Consider the following 27,952-nt stretch of genomic DNA (forward strand, 5'->3'; position numbering starts at 1 on the left):
ATATAGATATATAGCACCACAAAGGTTAGAAATTCCTGATTTCAAGGAAGCACAAAAAGGCTCTTTTAGAGGACTCAACATGAATATATTTTAAGATGTTTTAAGTTAAGAAGCTAAATGATTTATTTTGCTTTCTTATCTCTTCATGTTTAAACTATATATTATTGCTCCCTGACAATGATAAAAATGAGTTCACCAATGAATTTTGCTGCCACAATAATTAGAGATACTGCACATATCCTCATTCTGAAGATGTATCACGGAGGGGGTGCACAGTGGTTAAAAGCTTGAAGATGCATACTTCATGCTTCAGCTTCAGTGTCAGTCACAGTAGCCAGAGCTCATGAAATGTGAGGTAAATTTTACTGAAGATCTTGTCCATTCTCTTTACTTGTCCCAAGAGGCCACTGGAAATTGCCCAAAGACACAAATGAGAGAGATGGACATTATTTCCCAGAAGTCAATCCAGTTCAGCTTGTACTTTGGAACAATTGATTGAGCCTGCCACTTGCACAATTTCCTAGCAAAGTTCATGCAGTGCCTGAACACCATCATGGCAGAATCACCGGGCCTCATCGCCATCTGCCTTTTGGGATATCTACTCAGTGCCGAATGCACAGGTTCGTTTCCGTTTCAAAGATACATTGGGTATGCTTCTCTTTTAGATACAAAACTATCCAGTTTTGCCTTTTCACTAAATAATGAGCTCATGATTTGACAGTATTTAGGATTCTGGCAGCTAGCATGTTGGTTGAAATGTACTGGCTTTCTGGTAGCTGGGCCTTTCTCATTTTTAAGAGGCCAATGCCTTACCCATTAGGTTATTGGGACTGACTTTTCTCACTTTTAAAACTGGATTTACAAAGTTTACAGTGCATTTTTGTTAAATGGACATTGTTGGACTTATGATTTGACAATGTAATTCCTCTTAGAAAACAGTTGTCTCCTTGGCTTAAATGAAGTTGAAATTGGGGAAAATGTCATAAAAAAGAGATATCAGAATAAGCAGAAAAATATTGTTATTTTTTGCTTTTTATATTCACCTCTTTGAACATAAAATCACAAACAATGGTCTTATTTACACAAAAGTCTTTCTTAAAGGTATTGGTATTTTTCAAAATTTTAGAACTATATATTAAGTTATATCATTAATTTTTAAGAATATAATGCCCATGATTTAAAACTTTAGTTAAAATTTTAAGATTAAAATTTTATTACTAAGTTGTTATCTATCATGCAAGTTTTTGTATGGCTTGGGAATAAAATTTCATCTGCAACTCCCTATTTCTCAGAGTTGGTATTTGGGGAAACTCAGTACTCAACTGGGCTCCCTAGGGGACAAAAGCAAGTCCACAAACAAATTAGAAAAAAAAAAAAATAGGGCCAGTCATGGTGGTATATTCCTTTAATCCTAGTACTTGGGAGGCACAGGTTAAAGGATTGCCATGAGTTGGAGGCCACCTGAGATAACACAGTGAATTCCAGGTCAGCCTGAGCTAGAGTAAGACACTACCTGGCTAAACCAAAAAAATAAAAATAAAACATAGGGACTTAGTTAATAAATGTACATCACTTTGGGGTTTTTGATTTTATTTCTTTTTTTGTAGCTATGGTGATTCAGTAGTGTCCTACTGACTCCCAGAGGGATGCACAGAGGGAAGAACTTACTCCATTTACAAATACCATATTCTCAGGGGAAACATTCATCACAAGTTACTTGTCAACCTACTAAAATCAACTCTAGCAACCTGACAGTGCCAGGATCAGGGTGTCAGCCCTAAGTATCCCCAGAAAGCAGACTGTTCCTCTGTTTCCCACTCCAGACATGATGTCAACTGTGGAGTCAGACTGAAATACTGAAATAATGATGTGAGAATGCAAAGGTTACATTGAATTAGGAAAGTAGGTAGAGTTAAGAGATAAGGAAAATCTGTTGGAAAACTCATAATAAGGAGTATTAACCTAGGTCATTAGACATATCTCATCAGTGTGACATATGTGAGGATAAAGGATCCAAATTCTTCCTTTGCTGGGGGGTGTTAGAGGGTTGTTTCCTGTCTGAAGACTGTCTTCAGAACCTAGAAGGATAGAAACATAAAGGAACCATGATTTTGGACCTGGAGCAATAATGATCAGAGAGATAATTCTCAAGGGAGGTTAAATAAATAATACCCCAGGGGATAGTGAGGATAAAAGCAGTGGGTTTCTGGCAGAGTCATTATAGGGAGAGATAACAGACCCTTGAGAAGAGAGCCAGGAATATTCCTAATGATGCAAAGCATTGGTGCACTGTTCTTCTATATTAACATCTTACTGGCTTTGAAAACAAGGAGACATTGCATGTTCACTGCTGCTGCTCTTGGGCATTATTGCACCAATCTGGAATTTCAAAAACTAAAACTTTTGTGACCCTGATTTATTTTTGTAAAGGGCATGAATCAAAACTGTCTTTTATACATTAAGGAATCACTGAGTTACTTCTATGGTGAAAGATAGTGTGGCAAATCCTAGGGGCATGGGGATAAATCAGACTCCTTCTTTGACCTAAGTACTGACAAGATCAGGAGAGAGATCTTAAGAACATGTGACAAAATATATACCACATGCTAAGGGAACACAAAGAAAGGAACACAAGGAGTGGAGAAACATTTGGCAAAAAGACAATGCTTGGAGATGGATCTGAAAACACGAGTGGAAGTTCACTATCCTTCAATGTCTGCTCAGGAGTGTTTTATGTAGAGAGTAACTATCAATCATAAAGACCCACATTTACATCAATACCTTAAACACTAATCCATTTCTCCAGCCCTCCTTTTTCCTTTTTTTTTAGGCATGGTCTCACTCTAGCCCAGGCTGACCTGGAGTTCACTATGGAGTCTCAGGGTGGCGTCGAAATCATGGTGATCCTCCTACTTCTGCCTCCCAAGTGCTGAGATTAAAGGCATGTGCCACCACACCTGGCTGTATTTTATTTTATATATTTATTTGAAAGAGACAGAGAGACAGAGAGAGAGAGAGAGAATGGGCGTGCCAGGGACTCCAGCTCTCCAGCTGCTACCAACAATCTCCAGACATATGTGCCACTTTGTGCAGTTCAATTCCTCAAACCTGGGTCCTTTAGCTTTGCAGGCAAGAACCTTAACTGCTAGGCCATCCCTCCAGCCTCTTTTTTCCTTTTGAGTTGATGAGAAAGTAGTCTCAAATGTCCTGGAAAATTCAGTTTATAACTTGGTCCTTCTGAAATAGTGTCAGTTATATTACAGATCTATTGAGGAAAGGGACAATTCCAAGCAACTTCTCAAGTTCCTATTATTAAAACATTATATACACATACATACATATATATATATATATATATATATATGTGTGTGTGTGTGTGTGTGTGTGTGTGTGTGTGTGTGTGTACATGCATATGTTTGTGTGTGTGTATATATATATATATATATATATATATATATATATATATATCCACATACATTTGTGCATCTATTCACATATACACATGTTATATTGTATTATTATATAATATTATATATTTATTATATAATATATATCATATATATGTACATATATATATGATATATATATATATATATATATATATATATACAGAATGAAAGATATAAAACAATGAAAAAGATAAATAGAGGGAGGGAAGATGGGAAAACATTAAGATAAAGGCATTAGTCCTTCAAAATTTAGAAGTGCCCCTACAGACTAGGCAGCCATAGGTAAAATAAACCACATTCTGAATTTCAAGGAAATGCTTACATCACTGGAAGTTCTGTAACACGTGCAAACTAAATGTATTGTGGTTTTGAAGATAAAAACAATTAGTCAAGTGATTATATTTTGATATCCAATAAGAGGCACTGGGGTCACATTTGCAGCTGGCCCACAATTAGATTATAGTTCTTCAAGGAGCATTTGTTGCAAAGTCATCATGTAACTGCATCTTGAGAGCCACCCAGCCAGGGTGATGGATCACCTTGCAGGGATCTGCAATGAGCTATTTTCAAGTGATGACAAAGTGTGAATTTAACTGCTTATTTGAGAACTTTCTATTTCATCCAAAGTAAATTCAAATACAATTGAAAATGTGACCTTTTATTGTTGGAGCTCTCTTGCCTACAAGTAAAATTGAATTTTAATTCCTAAATCTCCATGTGCATACAATGTGGTAGGAACATCATAAATTTTGGCTCCATGCCCAAAAGAAAAATTGACTATGGAATTATTTGGATTAAAAACAAAGCCTTTCTTAAAAGATTTATTTAATTTTCATGACTTTTTTTCTAAAACTAAAGTATAGTGCTTATAAATTTCAGTTTTTCTTGATCGTGAGAATGCCACCAAAATTCTGAGTCGGCCAAAGAGATATAATTCAGGCAAATTGGAAGAGTTTGTTCAAGGAAACCTTGAGAGAGAATGTATAGAAGAAAGGTGTAGTTTTGAAGAAGCACGAGAAGTGTTTGAAAACACCGAAAAAACTGTGAGTGTTTCCACATAATATCAAAACAATATATCTTAGAACAAAGAGTATAAAAATTTATTAAGAAAAGTATAAGAAACTTCTTCTTGGAGTTAAAAATACTTTTATATCTACTTATATGAGATGATATAAAAATGAATAAACATCAAAATACTTTAAATGCCATCATTAAGTTGTCCTCTTTTTTCTTATAGACTGAATTTTGGAAGCAGTATGTTGGTAAGCAATTCATTTGATCCCTGAGCTATTATATGAAACACTCAAGAACTATTCATTTTTTCTCTGTATGAATAGATGATATATTAAACTCCTTCAAGTAGACTCAAAAAATCAGTCTAACACCTTAACCCAAGATCAAATGATGATAAGCTGCAGGTTTATACTAGTGTGGAAGGTGTCGACTGGAGTATATGGTAACTTCTCCCTACGGCTTCAAAAATAACATTGTTCCTTTCCCAAAAGCTGGATGGAAGAAACTAAAAATGACTGTACCTTGGAGCGGGATGAGGGTCTGGAATCCTCAATGGAGTCAGGGAATACAGGCCACTAATTTTCTGCTGCTTAAAGTCCTCCTGAGTCTAATATACACACCATGATTGCACTTCCCTCCCTCCCTGTTGCCCTTCTGCCCTCCCCTAATACTATTCTCCTTACACAAGTGGCCCCTTACACACTGTACCTAGGCTACCATGTTAAAGGCCTTATTGGGCTGTCCCTTTTAGCTAGCTATTCCCAGTTTCCCTGGGGTTCATTTCCTTACTGTTGCAGTCAGGCTCACATTACTGGTAGAAATCACCCAACCAAGAGCAGCTTGTGGGGAAAAAGAGGTTTATTTTGGCTTACAGGCTCAAGGGGAAGCTCCACAATGGCATGAGCAGAGGGTGGACATCATCCATGGCCAACATAATATGGACAACAGCAACAGGGGCGTGTGCCAAACATGACATAGAGAAACTGGCAGTATAATTCTAGGCCCTAATGCCTATAAGCCCACCCCCAACAATACACCACCTCCAGGAGGCATTAATTTTCAAATCTCTATCAGCTGGGAACCTAGCATTCAGAAGACCTAAGTTTATGGGGGCCACCTGAATCAAACCACCACAATCACATTTCTATCTATAGTCTTTACTGTCACCATCTCAATGAGGACTATCTTGGCCATCTATTAATAATTCAAACTGCCTTCTGCTAGTCCTGCAGCTCTAAACACCTGTTTACTGAACTGATTTTGTACTATAGGTTAAGTATCCATTATGCAATATGCTTAGGACCAGAAGCATTTTATATTTTGTATTTTTTCAGATACTAGATTATTTGCATATACATCATGAGCTATCACGGACATGAGACCCAGGTCTGAATGTAGGTTTCATATGCTGTTTATAAGCATAGCCTGAAGAAATTTTCAAAGAATAATTTTAATAATTTTGTGCATATAAGAGTTTTATAGTGTAAAATTTCCCATGCATGCAATCACAGTGGTGCTGAAAAAGCTTTGAAGTTTGGAACAATGTACACTTTGGGCTTTCGTATTGAAGATACTCAATATGTAGCACTTTTCACTAATGTAACATAATATTCTCTTACTGTTATAATTTATCATTGATTTTTTTCCCACTCTGTTACAATGTAAGATCCATTTTGGCAGGGTATCAGTTGCTCCACTTATTGATGGATTTCTAATACTTAGTACAGTATCTATAACACAGGCACTCAGTAAATATTTGTCTAATAAATTGACCAGAAAGAGGAAATTCATTCTTAATGATAACCCATATCATTATTTTATCTTATTTTTAATTGTTTGTCCATGACTACAAATGATAAAAGTAATTAAAAACTGTAGCACTCAGGAAACTTTAAAAAAGGCCTATAACTGAGGGGGAAAGGGAGGGATAGGTAGAGAGAGTAATAGAACACGTGTAGTGGCATTCTAGGGGTGGAGGGTATAAACGAGGATGGAGGTGGGGAAATTGAGTAAAGAGCAGATGTGGGCAAGATCAACAAAACTAAGGATGTAATAAAATGCCATCAGGAAAACTGGTACTTTAGAGGCTAATTAAATAATTAACAAATCGTATTAAAAATGCTTACTTCAAATCCAGCAGTATAATTCTGAAGGAGGTTTCACAGGTTGATTTACCTCCTACTATCTCAATAGTTAGAACCTAACTTGGATATTCCATTCACTTAATTCCATCAACTTGAGGTCCAATGCTATTTTCCACTGTTCCTGTTTTGAAGACACTACTAAACATTCTCATACCCTCATTCTTCAACATTTCCCCATTTTTGTTTTTAAGTCATAGTAGAAAAGAAGTTCACTCTGTCATATCATCTTTCCTGGTCCTTAAGAATGATTGCTATCTCGATCATCTGCTGAGTTAGTCACTCTAAAGTTCATCCAAACAAGCTTTTATATTCTTTATTCCAGATGAATCCAAAATTTTGGTTCTTGTGACTTATTTTTAAAAGCAAGTCTATGTCTACTTTCCAAAATCAGTAGTTCTTGATATGCCTGAACTCTCATGATCCCCTTGTTGCCCAGCCCCCACACACCTCAGCCCCAGCAGCATACTTTAAGTTGTGTTCCTTCCTCTGATATCAGCTAGATGCCATGTTTGCTCTACTTTAAGTATAGACACCTAGGGAATATCAAGGACATAAATCTGTCACTACTGTTTACCCTACTAAAGTTCTAAACAACGAAAACAAACAGAAATGAAACAAAGTTCATGTTTGGTTTTACTTGAAGTTGAGATTCTTGCTTGCCACAAAATAGCCTATGCTACTTCTCACAAATAGTGCACAGGATCCCCACAGCTGCTTGGTGATATTCTGTTGCCTCATCAGCCAAAGAACCTGATTGGAGAATTACCACCTGACCACATGAATTACCATCTGTCAGGCACTTCACAGAATGTACTCCACATTAGCAATTTCTGGAATGATGTCATGGTTAACATTCCCACAAGCCTTGCAAATGAGGCATTGTGAGTTCTATTTCACAATTAAGGAAACTGAGGATTATAGAGAGTAAGAGATTTGGCAAGGGTCACCCAGTTGGAGAAACACAATGCCTAGAAGAGAACCCAAGTTCCTTAATGACCAACCGCTTCCTTTCACTATTTTCTCCCCTGGCCTTCATGTCTAACTGCTGTTATTCATTAAATAGGAACTTAGTAGTCCTAAAAGGGAATGTCTCACTTGACAGGGTCTTGTCTCCTTGTTATTTTTGACCCCCACTGCCTCTGGCTTTGTTTTGGTCTGTAGTGCACACAGACAAGAGCCCAAAGGAGGACTAAATGCTTGATAAAATGACACTCGTTTTGAAGATATGTCTCAGCAACTGAGTTCCTGTGTCGCTGGCTACCAGCCCAGACACTTTCAGTGAAACATCCTAAATAATTCAGATTTCTTGGTCTATAATATAAAGTGCAAATTTTTAGACCAGTTCTGGGCATTAATAATAATAAACCAAAGATAATCTTTTGTTTTCATAGAATTGGATCAAATTACAGTATCTGTGCAAAAACACATTAGATCAAGGGGCAGAGGGGACAGGTCTAATTTTTACAGAAATCTGATTTTCCAGAGGGAGACTATTTCTGAGAAAAGAATACTAGTTCTTTGGCCAATGGAACCTGGACACATGCTTCTGTCAGAAAACAAGGAGAACAGCAAGGCACCTGTACACAGATGTCAGGGAATATTGCTATAAAGTAAAACCAATAATTAGAAATTTGTCTTTGATTCCTCCCTTTTCTCTTCCTTTAATTTTTAGTGTCATTTTATCTTATATGCTTTTCTTTCTTACATATTGAGTTTTACTTATCCAGCTGCCAATTTTTCTTCAGGGTTATTTTTCCACCTTAAGTGCATACATACCACTCTCTCTTCTGGTTGTATTTATCCTTTTCTCTTGAACCTGCTTTAGAAGTCTGTGTTGAGGCAGAGTACTCAGAAAGCATGGTTAAAGGCTCTTTATCATCCTGACCTTTCTCATCTGGCCTATCCTTCCTCATTTTCTTGTCGCCAGTGTCTTCAAAGGGTTTCAGCAACTCTGTAAATTCAAAAGGTTTAGAAAAGGCAGAAAGGAAATGGTCAATGTATGTACAAATAAAGCATATCAGAGAATTTTTAAGTGCCTTGTGATGCATTGAACATTGTTTTACATTTGGAACCTATCTCGTACGGAGAAAACTCTCTTTAAGCAGTGACAGATGCATCTACCATCTTTCCTGTTGTCATGAACCCTTAATTCATATGCTACTTAAACAGCAAAACTCAATGAAAGGAAATAGACACATTTGCTCCATGCATAGGCAGCCAGTTCCTTGAGTAGAAGCACCAAATATTGTTAAGCTCAGCTTGCCCTGCACAATAAAACAGGTTTTGAATGGCATATAAACATACTTGATAAAGTGATTCAATTTCACTTGATTTATAATTAACTCTGCTACCATTCCATAAGAAAGGAATGAAGGCTTGGGAGGTGGCTCAGTGGCTTAATAAGTTTGCTTGCCAAGCCTGTTGGTCCAGGTTTGATTTCCCAGTACACACATAAAACCAGACCCATAAAGTGGCACATAGATCTGAAATTTGTTTGCAGTGGAAAGAGGCCCTGGGATACCTGTTATTTGTGTGTGTGTGTGTGTGTGTGTGTGTGTGTGTGTGTGTGTGTGTGTGTCTTTCTCTCTCTTTTTCTCTCTCTATCTCTCATAAATAAATAAATATATGTATAAATATGTAAATATTCTGGGCTAGGGAGATGGCATTTGTTGCAAAGTATGCAGGCCTGGGTTCAATTTTCTATTGCCCACATAAAGCCAGATGAAAAAGTGGAGCATGCATCTGGAGTTTGTCTGCAGTGGCAGGAAACCCTTGCATATCCATTCTCTCTCTTTTTCTCTCTAACAAATAAAAATACTTTAAAAAGAAATAGTCAAAAATGCATCTCACTTTTTGTTGATATAGTATGGTTCCATACAAACTATGCACATATCTCCTTCAGAACAATTTCCTAGGACATGACTAACTGAAAACCCTGTGCTGAGGTAGCTTTTAGAAATTCAGGAAACAGGTGTATCATTTGCCTACAGACAGCAAACTTGCATGTCAGTAGTTCTTCTCATACCCTAAAATCAGACTCCTAACCTTATTCTAAGCAGTTGATCTGATAATTTTATTTCTAAATCTGTCCCTAAGATGGAGATCAGTGTGAGTCAAATCCATGTTTAAATGGAGGCAGTTGTAAGGATGACATTAATTCCTATGAATGTTGGTGCCGGCTTGGATTTGAAGGCAAGAACTGTGAATTAGGTAAGTAACATTTTATTATTCATGGTTCAAACAGTGAAATTAAATATTTATATGTCATAAAATTCTCTTAAAACATACTTTCAAAGTTCATAGACATTCATCTGTAGACAATTTTCAGGATATAAATTCAAGAAACCATGTTAAAATATGAACATTTTGCAGCTAATATTAAGTGGCGATGTCATTTCATTAAGTTCACTTATTTCTCAATATAGTCAAAGATGGTCAGTACAATTATTATCCACTTTTACGCATAGAAGAAAACTGTAGTTCCAATTAGTCATAAATCAGGGCCATAAATGTTTGAGCCAGTACTTGAACTTCAGTTTGATCAAATCGAGTTCAAGCTTGAAATTTGGTATCTGAGAAAACTAAAACCATAAAAGCATTCAAACTTGTGACAAAATTACTATCAGTCAAGGTAGTAGAAGATAAGAACATGTAGAAGTGAAGTGTGACTGGCAAATTATCCCATGTACAAGGAAATGTGCCACATATAGAAACACTTTTACATGTAAAATTTGTTGTAAAGAGTCAGAAGTTATTACTTAATACTTCTAGGTGGGTTATGTCAAAAAGTAACATAAACAAATGTAGGGCATTTATATACCTTATGGTCTCTTGGCCTATTTTTTTGAGATTTAGGTAATTTGAGCAGCAAGCCCTTAAGTTCTTTGTTTAATTGATTACTACCTCTAGAGGAAATACTCCTGATATTGTGCCTGGAAAAGCACACAGTGCTAAGAAAGGATTATAAGCTCTGAAACTCTAGAGAAATAGAGATGCAATCCTAGACAAAAAAAAAATCCTTAATTATAGCAATCTAGCCTTCTGTCTGACAGTAGAAAATGACATAAAATGAAATGAAATGTATTAGCTGCACTTGTCCTCTTGAAAAGTGTGTGGGGAGAATTCGTTGATCATTTTCTTTTGAAATCTACAGTCTTAGGGGAAAGGAAAAGTTGATAGAACAAAAGAATTTAAAAAGAAAAAGTAAACATAGGCCAGTGAATGAGTATCCCTGGGTTGGTTTTCCTTCCATTTCTTTAAGTGTTTCAGTGTAGAGATAAACCAATGTCTGGGTATGCTAATTGGTTCAAGATCTCCAAATTACTATTTTTATCTGAAAGGATATAATTCCAAATTCAGGTTTACCCAGGTAAATTTTATCTGACTATTGTGGAAGCATACAGAAATATTTGAAGTAGATGCTTATAGGATTAAATAACATAACTATTGGAGTTGAAAGGATGAATAACTCAGGTTCAATTACAATTCAATGCCACAATCTAGTAAACTAACACTGAAAACATAAATGCACTGATGTAGCTTAAAAATTCACACACTTTAAAAGGAGGAATGTGAATTTCTATAACAGGACTCACTGGATATGGAAGGCTATTTATGGCTCACAGAGAAAAAGTGGTAAGTAAGTCTACAACTAGGAACATCTCAATGATTCTGGGTTCCCACATTTCTGTTCAGTCAGAAGTCTGTAGCTCTACTGCAGCTGCCACCTCACTTGGCATCCAGGGTATATTGATCTGACCTAACAAATATGATCAAGGGTTAGAAAAATCTTTATAGATCAGCTGGTTCATAAGCAATGTAGGAATTGTGTCAGAGAGCTCACTATCTGACACTAGAAGAAAGCAGCAAGGCATCTACAAATTCCTAGAAAAGCTGTTGACCTCAAGCTCAACTAAAGATTACTCTCAAAAGCCATGACATAGAATCATTACTAGAATATGAGGGTCCAAAGTTTCTTGATTTATCCTGTCTTAAAAATTAAACAAAAAATAAAAAGACTTCCATTGTTGCAACCTTTTTGCTTTCCTTTTCCCTTGATCATGAGACTCCTACTTCGTGAAGAGAGACACTAACCTTCAAGAAATGCTTTCTAGGTAGAATAACAAGAATTAATTGGCTAGCAGTTCTCTTTGGATAAAATGAAGACCTCTCTATGTCCTTTGCTGCACAGCAAATACAAATCTCTTTCAGGTAGATGAAGGTCTACAAAAATTTGGTAATCCTGTTCCTTCTAAAGATATAGAAGTCTTTCCAACAGTAAAACATAATGGAAAAAAATCACAGGCATAGAAATACTCTCTTTTTCATTTTCTCAGCACATCACAAACACTACTGTGTAATTTACTATGCATTTTTATGATAGGGGTAGAGTTTGAGTTTAGCTGAATAATAGTGCATTTTGTGGCAAAGTTGTTAATTAAAATAAGTATTGTTCAAGCTTTGCATGGCAAATCTGTGATATCAGGGAAGGTGTAGGGAGAGTAAAATACTTTTGTACTTATGAAGGGAATTAGAAATAGTTTTGTACTAATATACAGATAGGAGAACAGATGCTTTAAGAAAATATTAAATAAATAGTAAAAGAGAGACTGACAGAGAGAAGGGATTTGATGGAGAGTGGAGTTGCAAAGGGGAAAGTGGGGGGGGGGGAATTACCATGGTTTATTGTCTATAATTATGGAAGTTGTAAATAAATATATAAATAAATAGAAAGAAAAAGAAAAAAAAAGAAAATATTAAATAGATATTCTACATACCAAGACCTCAGCCAGGACCAGGGAGAACCCATACTAAGCATAGTATATGACATGCAGTGATCCATAATTGATGAATGAGTTGCATCTCGTATCTTAGGTCCTGCTCTACTGACCTCTCCCCTGGAGGTCCTTGTTCTATTATTTTATTTCTAGAATCTTGATCATTTTGCTTGCAGGCAAAAGCCTGATAATGGTGCAGCAATATTTTCTAACACATGAACAAACCCAGCCAGATATCAAGAGCAGTACCAATATGCTGGGCTACAAAGGGCACTTGACAAATGAGGAAACGATTGAGAGGTCCATTTACTTACCCAAAAATACAGAATCAGAATTAGAAAAATCCCACCAAGTTTCTTCATTCCATTTCCCATTGTGGGGAAAAAAAAAAACAAAAACAAAAAACAGTTTCTTCCCACTACCACCTCTGTAACTATCACAATCTCATATTGATGAAACACTTTCTACGGGAGGTATTTGATTTGGCTGAACACTTTAGTATTGCTTTACAGCAACAATATGAAAGCTAGTGATGTGAAAATGGAGAGATGTTATCAACATTTGTGAAGAGAAATATTCTCAAATATGAATAAATAAAAGGGCCAAGTACCTTCTTTTTGGATCATGCATTGAATGAATTATTGGTAGCAAAGATTAAATCTCAGGTTGGTCTCTTTGTCCCTTTGATAACAGTTGTTGCTTTCTCTTATTACATAAAGTATTAGAACGGACTGAGCTGATTATTACTTTAGCTTATGGTAGCACAAGTAAAATAAAGTTTTAAAGTTTAGCTAAAGATAAATTTTAGTGGTAGAGTGCTTGCCTGGTATGTGTGAGGTCCTCAGTTCCATGCCCAGGACTACAACAAAAACATAATGTCAATTAGATTTTAATTCCATCCTGAAAATTGTCATTAATAGATTGCTTTAAACCCAATTCACATTAAATTTGTCATTCAAAAATGCATACTGGAGCCTGAAATGTCCACATATACCTTGTAGAAGTCAGCTTCGGGTGGCTGGAATGAGCTTCCCATCCAGGCACAAGTTATGGGAGGAAGGAATTTATTTGAAGCTTACAGATACAGGAGAAAGTCCATAATGGCAGAAGAAGTTGGATTGCTTTCACTGATCCAAGCAGAGATAAAAGCAACAAGCAAAAACCCAAAAGCCATGCCGCCAGTACACACAAGCACACTTCAAGAACTCTCGCATATCTTTATACTGGAATTCCAAATCCACCCCCACACCTTAGGGATTGACCCTAGGATCCACCCACAGTGACATCTCCTTCAGCCAGGTGGCTGCAGATCTAAATTACAAGCGTTAATAAAATCCTGAATATATTGGGAGCCATCCATTGAAACTACCACACACCTGTAATCTCAGCACTTGAGAGACTGAGGCAGGAGAATTAGTTTTGAGGTCAGCCTGGACTATATAGCATACTTTTCTGTCTCAGAAAAAGTTATAGCACTCAAAACCATAACTTACTCTGTTAGCCTATATTACCCCATATAAAAGAAGTTATTGAGGGCTGGAGAGATGGCTTAGTGGTTAAGCGCTTGCCTGTGAAGCCTAAGGACCCCGGTTCGAGGCTCAGTTCCCCAGGTCCCATGTTAGCCAGATGCACAAGGGGGCGCATGCATCTGGAGTTCGTTTGCAGAGGCTGGAAGCCCTGGTGCACCCATTCTCTCTCTCTCCATCTATTTGTCTTTCTCTCTGTGTCTGTTGCTCTCAAATAAATAAATAAATAATTTTTTAAAAAAAACTTTAAAAAATTTAAAAAAAGAAGTTATTGATACAAGCTTGTTTGGGGAAATATGCAACGGTAAGAGGCAAGGTTAAGGGACAAGTGAGGAAAGGAGAATCAATCAAAGGATGCTATTAAACTACTTGCCAGTGACTGCAACTGATGGCTCGATATCTGGGAACTATTTGCAAGAAGCCATATAAACTGACCTCAGGAGAGTTAGGAATCAAGAAGCAGGAGGAGAATTTTCCTATCAGCCTCTATATCCCACTGGTCAAAAGTTCAGCTTTTCATGGGTAACTAACTCCTCCGTGTTTCCCAGTTGAATATGCTTGGGAAACCATAAAGTCACACAATGTCCTGTGCCTCAGCATCCAAAAAGAAGCCTCAAGACACAATAAAAAAGGCAAGTAGTACAGATATGAGCCAAGGTAATTCAAGGCTGCACTTCTGTGAGGCAAACTTAAGCTTGTGTACAGTCAATCGCCATAGCACTAGAAAAAAGGCAAGTAGGACTATAAGGATCAAAGGTAACAGTTAATGTAGTGATACCTCATATTTTATCTTTCCATGTTATACTGGCACTAACAATTGAACATCCCTATCACAAGTTGTACCATGGTTAAGCATCTAGGAAAGGGAAAGAGGCCATCCATTCATTTTGCTCTTGTGCTGCCCTAGAGACCGAAATATGCCCAAATTGAGAAGCCTGTTTCCTTCAACTCAGCAGGACTCAGCTCACAAATCCTGAACCATGATACTTCCATTATTGAGACAGCAGAAAAGAAACAGAGAAAGCCTAGTAATTGGGTGGTACAAAGTAAAATGACAAGGATAAGCCAACTTTATCAAGCAGCACAATTAGTATGAATCAGAGTTGAATTGATCTATTAATGAAAATTTTCAGTATGCAGTTGAAATCTAATTGACAAAAGAAATACTTATGGTAATATTTTTCTGAGAGGCTAAAATAAGTGATTTCAAACAAGAATTATCTGGTAATTGTGAACATATATATGTATGTATGTATGTATGTATGTATGTATGTATGTATTTAATAAGGGAGATTGATTGCATAAAGAAAACAAGAAAACAAGAGCCACTAGCATACTTAGGTCTGTCTGTATATAATATTATTAGGGTTCAGCTACCTTAAAAGACCTCATTTTATCTCTTCTTTTGTATGTCTCCACTGAAGCAGCTTCAAGTTGCTTCTATGCTTGTAGCGACTTTTCAACACTAAGTTTTATTATTCTCCAGATTCTACTTCTGGAGGGAGATAACAGTAAACTCTCTACTCGGGAGCCAAGTAACTTCTAGAATAACTATGCAGCAGAGACCATGCTTCAGTGCAGAGAAACAGGAACTACATGAAATTATGGGATTGCTGTTGCTCATTGAAAGAAACAAACATAAATGTAACTTTTAGAACAAAATGTTTGTGGATAGTGAAAACCCAAAAAGAGGCAGCTGGATAGCCAGGCAACTTACAAATGTGTGTGTGTGTGTGTGTGTGTGTGTGTATACGTATACATATACACACACACACATATATATGTATGTATACATATATACATACATATATATAGCAGAAATGAATAGTAAGATTTAGAATAAATTAAAAATTAAATATTTGGGAATGAAAGTAAAAGAGATATACAAGAAATCTACACAATCTGTGAGGCATGGGCTGCCCCACAGGAAATGACTAATGCAACCATGTCCCCACAGGACTATGTATGTCCCACTTTAAGAGGTCTCTTAGGGATATGAGGCAGGGAGAGGGAACTTAAGAGGATAACCTAATGGGAATGTGACCAATTTCCAAGATGTTCAGATATTATAGTTCGCAGTAAACTTTAAATCTACACAAATAAATTAAATGGTGATGAAAACAAAAGGGGATCTAAATACATCAAAGAATAGGCTTTGTTCACAGGTTCTTGAATACAATATAGTAAATATAACAATTCTTTCCTAATGGAATCTATGCAATGTCAATAAATACCCACATAAAACTAGGGGTTTGAGATTCTTGGTGTGAGTGTCGTGTGAGTTTTACCAGCTAATTCTAAAATGAAGACATAAGAAAATGCAAAGAGTCCAGGATACCCAAGATGATTTTCAAGAAAAACTAAGTTAGAGTACTTATAATATTAAATATCAAGGCTTAAATAAATATTGTTTTGGATAGTGATATTGATACAATGATAGACAAAACCGATGAATGGCAAACAATTAGAGAGTCTAGAAACATACACATATAGAAACTTGATTTATGGCACAGGTAACACTAAAGGGAATTAGTGAATATCTAGTGCTTTTAATAAGTAGTTATAAGAAACTTGCATATTCATATGATAAAAATGCATCTGCATTCCTACTTCACACCACGAACTAAAATCAAATTCAAAAATATCAAATATAAGGTATGTCAGCATCTCGGGTTGATCCAGGTTAGGAGCCACACATGAGAGAGACCATGTGACAATTGTCTTTCTGTGATTGGGTGAGTTTCCTGAGTACATATAAGAGAAAGAGAGGGCTGGAAAGATGGCTTAGCAGTTAAGCACTTGCCTGTGAAGCCTAAGGACCACGGTTCGAGGCTCAATTCTCCAGGACCCACGTTAGCCAGATGCACAAGGGGGCACACATGTCTGGAGTTCGTTTGCAGTGGCTGGAGGCCCTAGAGTGCCCAATCTCCCTCTCTCTCTCAATCTGCCTCTTTCTCCCTGTCTGTTGCTCTCAAATAAGTCAATAAAAATATACAAAAAAAGAGAAAGAGAGATAGAGAGAAAGAGACCTATGTATGAGCCTTTGATGAGATTTAGACTCTAAAAAAAAAGATTCATGTTTGCGTATCCAATATTTTGTAAATAAATGCCTGAATTAATAAAATAAAAAGTCTGCTGTCCATGATATATATATACACAAAATTTTATACTCATGACTGGAATAATCAAAAGTCTCTGAACAAAAGCAGTTACTCACTGCGAAGGAAGAGATTGATAAATTGGAATATTTTAAAACTAAGAATTTCTGTGCAGCAAAGCACACTATTTAGCGATAAAAAGCCAAAGTGGCAGAAGTACCTTCAGTCCTTCAGTACATATATCTTAGAACCCTCATACAATGAGCATGATAATTTAAATATGTTTGGTAGTATCTACTAGAATTGAATATACAATCTGTTATTTCAACTCATTAGTATAACACCATAAAATACATGTTCCTGTTACAAAAAGATATATGCAAAGATGTTCATTAAGTCATTATACATAATGGGCTAATACTTTTGTTATAAAACCAAATCAAAATATTGTTACCACTCTTTTATGTCTTGCTGAAAATTTTATGTTATCTTTCTTTCTGTTCTTAGCTTAAGGCTCCCAAGTTTCTTGCCATGATTGCTCTCAGTTTATATTTGGCCCATTCATGAGTCAGAAGTGTCGTGTACTTTTGGGAAATGAATGGAATGATGTCATTCCTTTGGACTTTTATTTCTTTTAGATGCAACATGCAGCATTAAAAATGGCAGGTGCAAGCAGTTTTGTAAAAGGAATGCTGAAAACAAGGTGGTTTGTTCCTGTACTGAAGGATACCAACTTGCAGAGAACCAAAAATCCTGTGAACCAGCAGGTCAAAATCTAAATAACTGATTTAAGGAAAATCTATATTTGATTCTTTAGAAATTAAGCTACCTTATTTTAATCACAAGCATACTTGCATCTACTTTATCCTGAAGTCAAAGAAAAGATCAGTAGCTTGAACTTAACAAACTGATTTCCTAAATTGCATCATTATGTTAGATGCAAATTCTGTAATTATCTACAGCCTGAATTCTCTTCTGTGTCAATTTTTTTCTGATTTTTATAACACAAATTGATATGTATGATTTCTTTGTACATATCTGTAATTCCAAATCAAATTAATGTACTAATATAGTACTGTACCATAAAATACATATGCATACTTATGTGAATGATAGGTCTCTAGTAAAAGGATGCTAAATTTTAAGCATGCTTCTCTCAGGGCCTAGCTAATTGAATTTTAGAAAGTTATTTCCTAACATTGGGTCATGAGCTATATTTCCATACTTGAATGCATCATCTGACTTCATTTTACTAGGCTGATCAACACATCTTTAGTAGCAGACAATGCAACATTTCCCAGTTATGTGAACCATTCCACCCTGCTGAGAGCTGGTTGGTGTATTTGAAACATCTCTGCCTCATACTCAGATTGCTGTCCTCTGCAGAAAACTGCAGGAGAAATTTTCAGTCTAAACAAATTAAGCTCTGTAAGATCATTTATATTTGACATAAGAACGCCAATTTTAAAGAAACTCGATAAAATTCCTCTTGTATTTCCAACACCAGATATTTTATTAAACTGGTGTATTAAATCAAGTACCACTCCTCTGTAACTGGGTTTGATACCTATCTCAGCAATGTACCGAACAGAGGAAATTAAAGGAAGGACCAGAAACCAAGAGTATACCTTGTACAAGTAAAATGAAGACTCTACTGCTTTTGGAACAGCCAGCCTGCCTTCTGCTTGTTTCTTCACATACACTGCCTTATACATAGCCCACCTTGGGATAAGCATGCATATGTGTGTGCACATATGCACATTTGTGTTTATCTTTAAAAATATAACTTCCAATGAGGCCAGATGACATAATAGCTCTTCTATGATAGAAGAGAAAATTGAGAACCATCTCTAACTATTAAGTTATATTTGTATATAGCCTTAGCTTTAGCAAAATAAGTAGGCCAAACCTAAAGTAAGCTGTTCTGCCTTTTCAAAGATAATGTTCCCTTTTCTCCATCCATTGTTGATTGTCTTTATTTACATGTAGTGTTTTGAACTAATTTCCTGTTTTCTCAACTGCATGCTGCCTTCATCATACTTTGCCATAGCTGGTTGCTATAGAAATGTCTGTTATAAAGAATGTGAGTATGAAAAAAGCGAAAAATGAAAATGAAGTGACTTAGTGTGGCTACAAATTTCAATTCTACTAGTCCTTAGGATATAAGCAAATGAATTTTAAGGAAGTAAAGCAACTCAAGGAAAAAATATAGGTGATTAAGCACTGAGTAAATCATGGCATGATAAGCATATTTGAGGCCTATTGATTAATTCACTAATTCCAATGATCTCGCCTCCAAAATAACAAATTTCTTTGAGTCTAGAGTGTAAAAGAAATCATCTTAATAATAAGCAGAAAATATCCCATTGAGCTTATCCTAACATAAAACTTACATGAAAGTCTTCACCAGATTTTTTTATACAAGAGCTCTTTAAAGACATCAATAAAAAATAATAATAATAATAGAAAGTCTGGCTAAGGTGTCATTATGGGATACATGCCAAAAGCAACAGGTGAATGTAGAGACAATATTCCATACAATAATCCCTTTGCCCAAACCATGAGAGTCTATGGCAGAAAACAAAACAAAAAATAATAATAATAAGGAGATTCAAGCTTTATCAACACAACATGATAGCCAACTACCTACCATAAAATGTGCCACCTCTACCTTCAGGGACCCAAGAGAAATTATAGAGGAATCGTAACACGAGTATTGCTCCCAATGCTAACCTGACAACCAACTCCAAGGAAAGGCAACAGACAATGTGGATTATCAAAACATATAGAATCAGAAACCCAGAGGCTACAGAGAACTCAGAACTAAACCAAAGTGTCAACAGACCCACTAAGGCTGAGTGACCATTGCAGAAGAATTAGTAGGGAGATTGTAAGAGCCAAAGGACAGGGAGAAATATTGTGAAGCACAGTCGTATTCCCTCAAAGGCCAACAGTAAACACCAATAGTGCTACTTAGGAGAACCATCAGGGAAAGAGTGGGACCAGGGAAGAGGGGATATAAGACCATAATCTCTGTTAAAAATTAGAATAAATGAATTTTAAGTATAAAAATCTAATAAAAGTAGTTAGACTATAAAAGTCCTACCAGCTGGTTGTGGTGGTGCACACTCGTAGGAATTTGCTGACGAGGCAGAATCAGGAGGACCAGGAGTTTGAAGACAGCCTAGGCTACACATTTAAAAGTCCTACCAAATTTGATGTCAGAATACCTACAAGGATGGTAGATATGCAGCCAAGTATTCTTCCCATGAAGACCTGGAAAATTTCCATTAAAATTACATGATCAATCTTTTAGTGTGTGATTTTACCCATTGATGAGAAATTTTTAACATTGATGGTCCTTCTACTCTGAAATGAAAGCTTCTTTCTGAAATAGAATCATCTTGTTGATTGTCAATTTTGGAACTATCTGAATTCTTTCTGTGCCCATTTTTTTCCTGACTTTTCTAACATCAGATAATTGATTTGTGTGATTTCTCAGCACATATTTACAATACAGTTTCATTTGCCATGGAGAAATATCCAAATACTGTCTTTTTCTACGTTTTTTAGTGCCATTTCCATGTGGAAGAGTTTCTGTTTCCTACAGTTCTAAGAAGCTCACTCGGGCTGAAACTATTTTTTCAAATATGGACTATGAATATAATTCTACTGAAGCTGAAATCATCCTGGATAACATCACTGAAAGTACCCAATCATTTAATGACTTCACTCGGGTTGTTGGTGGAGAAAACGCCAAACCAGGTCAATTCCCTTGGCAGGTACTCTATATTGATGGCGTGTCAAAAAACTGGAGCTCAGCTGGTAAAAAGACAAAACATGTGGGTAACTGAAGCTAAAACAATAAAAAGACCTATGGCATAGGCAAGGACTATTTAAGTAAGTTGTAGCACTAAGCGAAATCAAAACACCTATCACAGGTGAAAATTAAGTCCATGGAAAGTTACCAGGCAAGGTCAAGCAAAAATTTAAAAAACTGCATCAAGGAGAGGGCACAGCAGGATTCCAGATAAGCAACTGATGAGCAATAGGGAGGTCTGAAAGGGAGGTAACATGTGTGGGGAGTCAAAGTATCTTCAGCTCCTAGATCCAGAGAAAATGGATTATCTTGGAAGGGAATTCACAAAAAAAAAAAAAAAAAAAAAAAAAAAAAAAACAGAGCCATGGGCTGGAGAGATTTCTCAGGGGCGAGAGTACTTGCCTGCAAAGCCAAAGGACCCATGTTCAATTCCCCAGTACCCACAAAAAGTCAGATGCACCAGGTGGTGAGTGTATCTGGTGTTTGGTTACAGTGCCTAGAGTCCCTGGCATGCCCATTCTCTCTATCTCTCTATCTGTTTCTTTGTTTTTCTATTTTGAAATATATTTCTTTTTCAAAATATATTTTACTTTTATTTTTTTTTTATTTGAGAAAGAGGAAGAGGGAGAAAGAGACAGAGAATGGGTATGGCAGGACCTCTAGGCACTACAAACAAACTCCAGACACATGTGCCACCTTTGTGCATCTGGCTTATGTGGCTCCTAGGGAATTGAACCTGACCCTTTGGTTTGGCAGGCAAGTGCCTTAACCAATAAGCTATCTCTCCATCCCTCAATCTTCCTCTCTCTTTTTATTTTTCTCTCTTCCTCCCTCTCTCAAATAAATAAATATTAAAAAAAAAAAAAAAGAAAAGGAGGTGCTGGAATGAGCATATGACATGGAGGCTTGGCCCATTGCCACAATTTTCAGTTTGGCAGCATCCAAATCACCTGGGAAGTGCAGTCTCACACTCCATCCAGACCTACTGACTCAGAACCACTAGGGAATGGCACACCATGTTTCATTCCAAGATGCTTTCCTCAGAACATCAAGTACTAGCCGGGCATGGTGGCGCATGCCTTTAATCCCAGCACTCGGGAGGCAGAGGTAGGAGGATCGCCATGAGTTCGAGGCCACCCTGAGACTCCATAGTGAGTTCCAGGTCAGCCTGGGCTAGAGTGAGACCCTACCTCAAAAAACCAAAAAAAAAAAAAAAATCAAGTACTGAACTCAGCCAATGGTATTCTACAGACAACATGTAGATACAGAATTATCTGTGCACATTATCTTCCTTTGCACATTTTTGATGTAATAACCAAGAGTTAGATTAGTAATAAAACCGGGGTTATAATTGCACCTCTAGATAAAGCCTAAATGATGCCATCTAGGAAAAGAAACAGGCCTCCTCCTCCTCCCACTTCCAGGCAAGGAGCCAGGATGATCCTTACATAAAGTAGTGTTGCTCATTGAGGTAACCAGCCCACCCAGTGCATAAGAGACATGTAGCTAATGGTTATTATATTGGGCATTGAAGATATAAATAGAATATTTCCATCATTGCAGAAATGGACAGTATATATCATAATTTTAGCATAATTTAAATTCCCCAGTGGCTGCAATCATAATTTGGTAGTGAGGTCAGATTCTTCACACTAAAATATTTTCTCTACTGAGGCTTGAACTTCTACTATCAGGTATCAATAGCTTCAACTACATGGTAGTCTTCAAGTGGGCAGCCATTTAGGGAGCCAAGATCAGGTGAAAGTTTCCACATTTAACAGTGCTGGAATTTTCTGAGCTATGTATCTCTCCAGGATTCTTCAGAATGCGTGCCATTCTGCCCTTTTACAATATAACAGATGAAAGGTCTTGAACCTAAGTCTGGAGATGAGATTATAGTCAGTGGTACTGAAGGTTTACAGAATATCCCACCCTATGCTTTATATTTCCCTTCATTTTATCTTAGCTTTTGACTTTACAGCCAATAAAATATCCCACTGGATACTCCTTTATACACCTTTAGTCACTACTTAAAGATACCTTATCAGGGCTACTTTCCCCACTCCTCATAACAACTTTCTGCATTTACCTTTTCTGTTTCTCACTACTCTTGGTCACACTAGCCTCTCCAATGACCATTCTTTGAATAATCTATCTTGGGTATCACATTCTAATTAACATCTATGTATCTAATTTTGTTATTTGTATTCTCATGTATTTTCATTCATTATGTATCCAACTACCATGAACAAGGTGGGAATAACAAAAAAAATCCTGCCTCATGCTACTCATCTTCCTTGGGTTAGTGGGATATAGAGCAGTGCTTATATAATAAAGGACTCCAGAATCCAAGGGTGTATTCACTAAGAACAACAATTCTCCTTTAAATAGCACAGTACTTTTTAAAGCTCAGGATGCTGATATTATGGGTTTAGTATTGCTCCCATCATAAACAAGATGGCAAAGACAGTTAAAGGAGAAATAAAATAGGGGGAAAGGGGCTGAAAGGAAGGGGATAAAAATTTCAATTTAGTCACACAATCTGTATTTCCCATCCATTCTTGTTAAAGTAGATGCTTGGCAGATAACAATGCAGATATGTCCTAAAAGAAATTTTTGTAATGATGACAGATATCTGACTTTCTTTTCAAGCAGAAATGGGGGACTATTAAATGGTGGCTGCAACTCTGAGAAAAAAAGATATAAGTCATAGACATCATTTCAAACCTTTTCATGTTATTCTGGCTGCACACTTTAGTTGTTGGACCTGTTGTCTTTTTCCTGTCAAGCCTAGATAATATCAGTGGGAATGTTCAAGATCACTGACAAATGCATGTTCACACATTCATATTAGCACATACATTCACTCCCCATTTCATCCATATGAATTAATTTTACTGGCTACACAAGATACAAAGTACTAGGTTTTTTCCTTTTCCAAACGTGAGGTGCTGGGCTGTTTTTTAGCACAATTGAGAAAAAGCCTGTCACACTTATTCACTGTTTCCTTCCCAACCACAAAAAAGTCTCTCCCCACCCACTGCCATCCAGTTCCTCAGAAAGGTGGGGGCAGGTACAGGAACAATTGAGGTTTGGAGCAAATACTTAATGCTATTTGGGGAAGGAACATAGTCTCATAGCATCTCTGGATCCAGAATGTGCTTCATCACATTTGGAAGGTCAATGCATGTTGAACTTCTAACCTGACTTCCAGGTACTGAGCACATCCTGACATTGAAGTTGCAGTTATTTGGGAATCACCTCTCTACTTTGATGCTTGTGGTAGGCAAGTAAAGGAAAATTAATTTACTCTCCCTTGTTGGGGTCTGAGTAGGGTGACTTGCAGCTAGCAGGAAGGGGGCCTCAAGAACCATGTACTAAACTGCATGTGTAACCCTGGGCACCTGTGAAGGTCTGCACTCTCCCAGCAAATATCCTCACACCAAAAGGAATATGGCATTGGCAAGGACATTTAAAAAGATAAGTTGTGATGGGTGTGATGGCAAACACCTTTAATCCCAGCACTTGGGAGGCAGAAGTAGCAGAATCTCTGTGAGTTCAAGACCAGCCTGGAACTACAGAATGAATTCTAGGTGAGCCTGGGCTAGAGTTATAGCCTACCTCGAAATAAAAACAAAAGAAAAGAAAAATATATAAGTTGTGAGAAAGACCCTAGAAGAAAAAAGAAATATTTATAACTTAGTATCTTCAATAGCACTTTTTTTTCTGGCTTTGGAATGAGGGTCACACATTCTGGTTTCCTTTGACCATCACAAATTATGTAGCTAATCTGGAATGAGCATTTTTAAAAACAAAGGTGACCATGCTATGGGAACTATGACTCAACAGGAATGTAACACTTCTCAAATTTAGTTATAAGAACTGTATAAAGGGACTGGGGAAATGGCTCAGCAGGTAAACATGAGGACCTGGGTCACAGTTTGCACATGCTAATAACCCCAATGCTTTGGGGAGGAGAGACAGTAGGATCACTGGGTCTCATGGGTTAACCAGTATTACCAAAATATGACCAACTCCAGCTTCAGTAAGAGACTCTGTCTCAGGGACATAAGTAAGGAGAGTTGTTTTTTAAAAAAAGAAAAGAACATCCAATATCTTCCTCTGGCCTCTGTACAAAGGCATATAAGGCATGTGAATTTTCTCTCACACACATATACACTCATATACTGTAAGAATATTCTGGAGAGTTTTATTTTTGCAGCTTCGCGCACTAAATATTGACATTAACTGTGAATGAACCACAAAAATCTGCATTTTCCCAAGCACCAGAGAAGGTTCTACTGAAGGTGGGTCACAGACTGCTGCTGGAGTGATTCTAAGTGCTCAGGAGCACAAATACTAGAAACAAAAACACTAGCTTCCCCAAAATCTAACCTTAGAGAAGAGAATTTGTCTCTAAACCTTATTTTTCTCATCTATGCATGGAGTAAAATTATTCCTTAAATATACTATGTTTTCAGAATTAAATGTGTATAAAACAATAATTAGTACCAAATAATATTATATGTTCAAAAAGTTAGGAAATTTTTAATAAATCTGGGTGGTAGACATGCTGGTATTAACTATATTATTACCAGTGAAGTATTTCTGTATTTATACAAGTTTTCAAAATATAAGGAAATTGATAGAAAGAAATGGAGAGCTAGAGTATAGGAAAGGAGGCTAGAAACTTGTAATGAGTCAGTCAGTCCCACAGGACTCCAGATAGAAAGTCAGTGTTTCAGTATCCAGGACACCACACAGAAGGTGCTCAGTAAGTTAAAGTCAGGACCAGAAGAACCATTTAAAAGGTGCGCTCTAAGGACCATCTTTGCCCTATCTTTGCCTCACAGTCAAAGGGACTAGTGTCCCCCTTTGCCTTGTTTATGAGTAGGTTTCTCCCTACAGCTTCTTGTGCCTTAGCAAAAGGGTATCAGTCCACCAGGAGCTACTAATGCCTGCAAAGTGCTTACTGAATGGTGAGTGTGCCCTCTAGTGTTTGCACTTCTCAGCTTTCTTCCTGAAAATGTAGATCAAGAATTTCTTTTGCTTACATTGCAATTGAAATTCTCTAAATTGATCTAGATAATAATGTAGTGAGAAGATTCATTGTCCTCAGTCATCATACAGTAGCTATACAGGTGAACAAATAGGAGAGGTTAGCCTCTTACCTAATAAGGCACAAATTAAATGTGGCACTCCAAACCCCACTTTCTGAAAACCAAGCACAGTTCTAAGAAACCTTTTAGGACAAAGCTGGATTACATCTCAACAGTGGTGTAATTAATTAGTCCTCACCATCTGGAGGGCTACAAATGCAGCCCTTAAGAGGTGTTAGGTCTTTTTTTCAAAATATCATACTTTGGAAGGCACTTGAAACAACTCCTGGGAAATGTAAGTCATTTTTCCTTTTCCAGTTACTTCTAGAAAAGACTCTTCTTTATACATGAATAGGAGACTCAATATTAGTTAATCATCCTGGGGAGTTGAGTCAATGTTTTCTAACATATATGCTGTATAAACTGACTTGCCTGGAAAAGGAATCCAAGAGCCCCAAATCACCAAAAGAAGCCACTTGGGTTCACTCCATGTCTCATTCTACATTCATTTCAAGATAGTTGCACAAATAGCTGCTTGGTTTGCACTTCAGAAACAGTAATTCATCTGCACAGCTGACACTTCCCAGAAACCCTCCATTTCTGCCAGCGACTGAAAGCCAACAATTTGTTCACTCCCAGAAACAGTGTATTTATTTCGTTTTGGACCAAATAAATTCTTCAGTAGTCTTCATAATTTTGTTTCCACAGGTACTTTTAAATGGTAAAATTAAGGCATTCTGTGGAGGTTCCATCGTCAATGAAAAATGGGTTGTAACTGCAGCCCACTGTGTTGAGCCTGGTGATAAAATCGAGGTTGTTGCAGGTAAACAAAGTAGATAATAATCTGCTCCATCAATGTATGGTTGATATACCATATTTAACTAAGTTATGATAGAATGATTGCTGAATAAACTGGGCCATTGGTAGAGGGGCCATTGCCAGTCTGGTCATAAGCAGGGCCCTGGGTTAAAGCAAACCTAAGCTGTCTGACAGGCCATAATTTCAAAACTTAACTTGTTCCATCTGCCGAGCCTGGTAATTCTTTTGGTGAAAGCATACAGCTCTCTTGGTGGGATATAATTATTATTGATATGTCTCTAACCACACAAGCATCAGAGTTTTGCCATATGGGTGCCAGTAGTCAGTTAGGCTGAGTAAGACCCATGTAAAATCCATTTCAGTGGAAGACTGAAAATAAAATTTATTTTCAATAGGTGAATATAACACTGAAAAGGAGGAAACCACAGAACAAAGACGGAACGTGATTCGAATAATTCCTCATCACAATTACAATGCAACTATTAATAAGTACAGCCATGATATTGCCCTGCTGGAACTGGATAAACCCTTAATCCTAAACAGCTATGTAACACCAATTTGCATTGCCAACAGGGAATACACAAATATCTTCCTCAAATTTGGATCTGGCTATGTTAGTGGCTGGGGGAAAATCTACAACAGAGGAAGGCCAGCTTCAATTCTTCAATACCTTAGAGTCCCACTGGTTGACCGTGCTACATGCCTTCGATCCACAACATTCACCATTCACAATAACATGTTCTGTGCGGGCTACCATGGTGGAGGCAGAGATTCATGTCAAGGGGATAGTGGGGGACCTCATGTTACTGAAGTGGAAGGGACTAGTTTCTTAACTGGAATTATTAGCTGGGGAGAAGAGTGTGCAATGAAAGGCAAATATGGAATATATACCAAGGTCTCTAAGTATGTCAACTGGATTAAGGAAAAAACAAAGCTCGTTCAATGAAAATTGTACTTCCGAGGTCTCAATTCATTGAGTTTGAAAATAGACTGGGCCTTTTATAACTAATCATTTTTCCATCACTTGTTTTGAATATATGCACTCTATACTGTTTTTTTTCTCTTCACAGCAGAGAATTATATCTAGAATCTATATTTTGCTAGAGCATATGGATAAGAAATCAAGATGGTAGGAAATCATGGTCATTTCTATGGGCACAGCCCTTAGCAAAATGGTAAAGTTTAAGTTCTCCTCACTGCTCATAA

The 27,952-nt window shown here is 37.0% G+C and overlaps 1 protein-coding gene across 1 annotated transcript; it reads left to right on the forward strand.

The window, feature by feature from the left end:
* The first annotated feature begins 532 nt into the window (after positions 1-532).
* On the forward strand, positions 533-27,692 carry F9 (coagulation factor IX). Its single transcript, XM_004654012.2, has 8 exons — positions 533-620; positions 4,329-4,492; positions 4,687-4,711; positions 9,704-9,817; positions 17,647-17,775; positions 20,582-20,790; positions 26,636-26,750; positions 27,142-27,692. The coding sequence occupies exons 1-8, from the start codon at positions 533-535 to the stop codon at positions 27,690-27,692; spliced, it is 1,395 nt and encodes a 464-aa protein (XP_004654069.1).
* Positions 27,693-27,952: the final 260 nt, after the last annotated feature.

This window comes from Jaculus jaculus, chromosome X (assembly GCF_020740685.1).
Source record: "Jaculus jaculus isolate mJacJac1 chromosome X, mJacJac1.mat.Y.cur, whole genome shotgun sequence".
Classification (NCBI taxonomy): domain Eukaryota; kingdom Metazoa; phylum Chordata; class Mammalia; order Rodentia; family Dipodidae; genus Jaculus; species Jaculus jaculus.

Bases quoted from the DNA above. Each gene is read 5' to 3' on its own strand.
- F9 (XM_004654012.2), top strand. From the start codon at position 533: ATGCAGTGCCTGAACACCATCATGGCAGAATCACCGGGCCTCATCGCC. The intron at 4,712-9,703 runs GTAAGCAATTCA...TCTGTCCCTAAG, and splicing joins ATTTTGGAAGCAGTATGTTG to ATGGAGATCAGTGTGAGTCA. The intron at 17,776-20,581 runs GTCAAAATCTAA...TACGTTTTTTAG, and splicing joins AAAATCCTGTGAACCAGCAG to TGCCATTTCCATGTGGAAGA.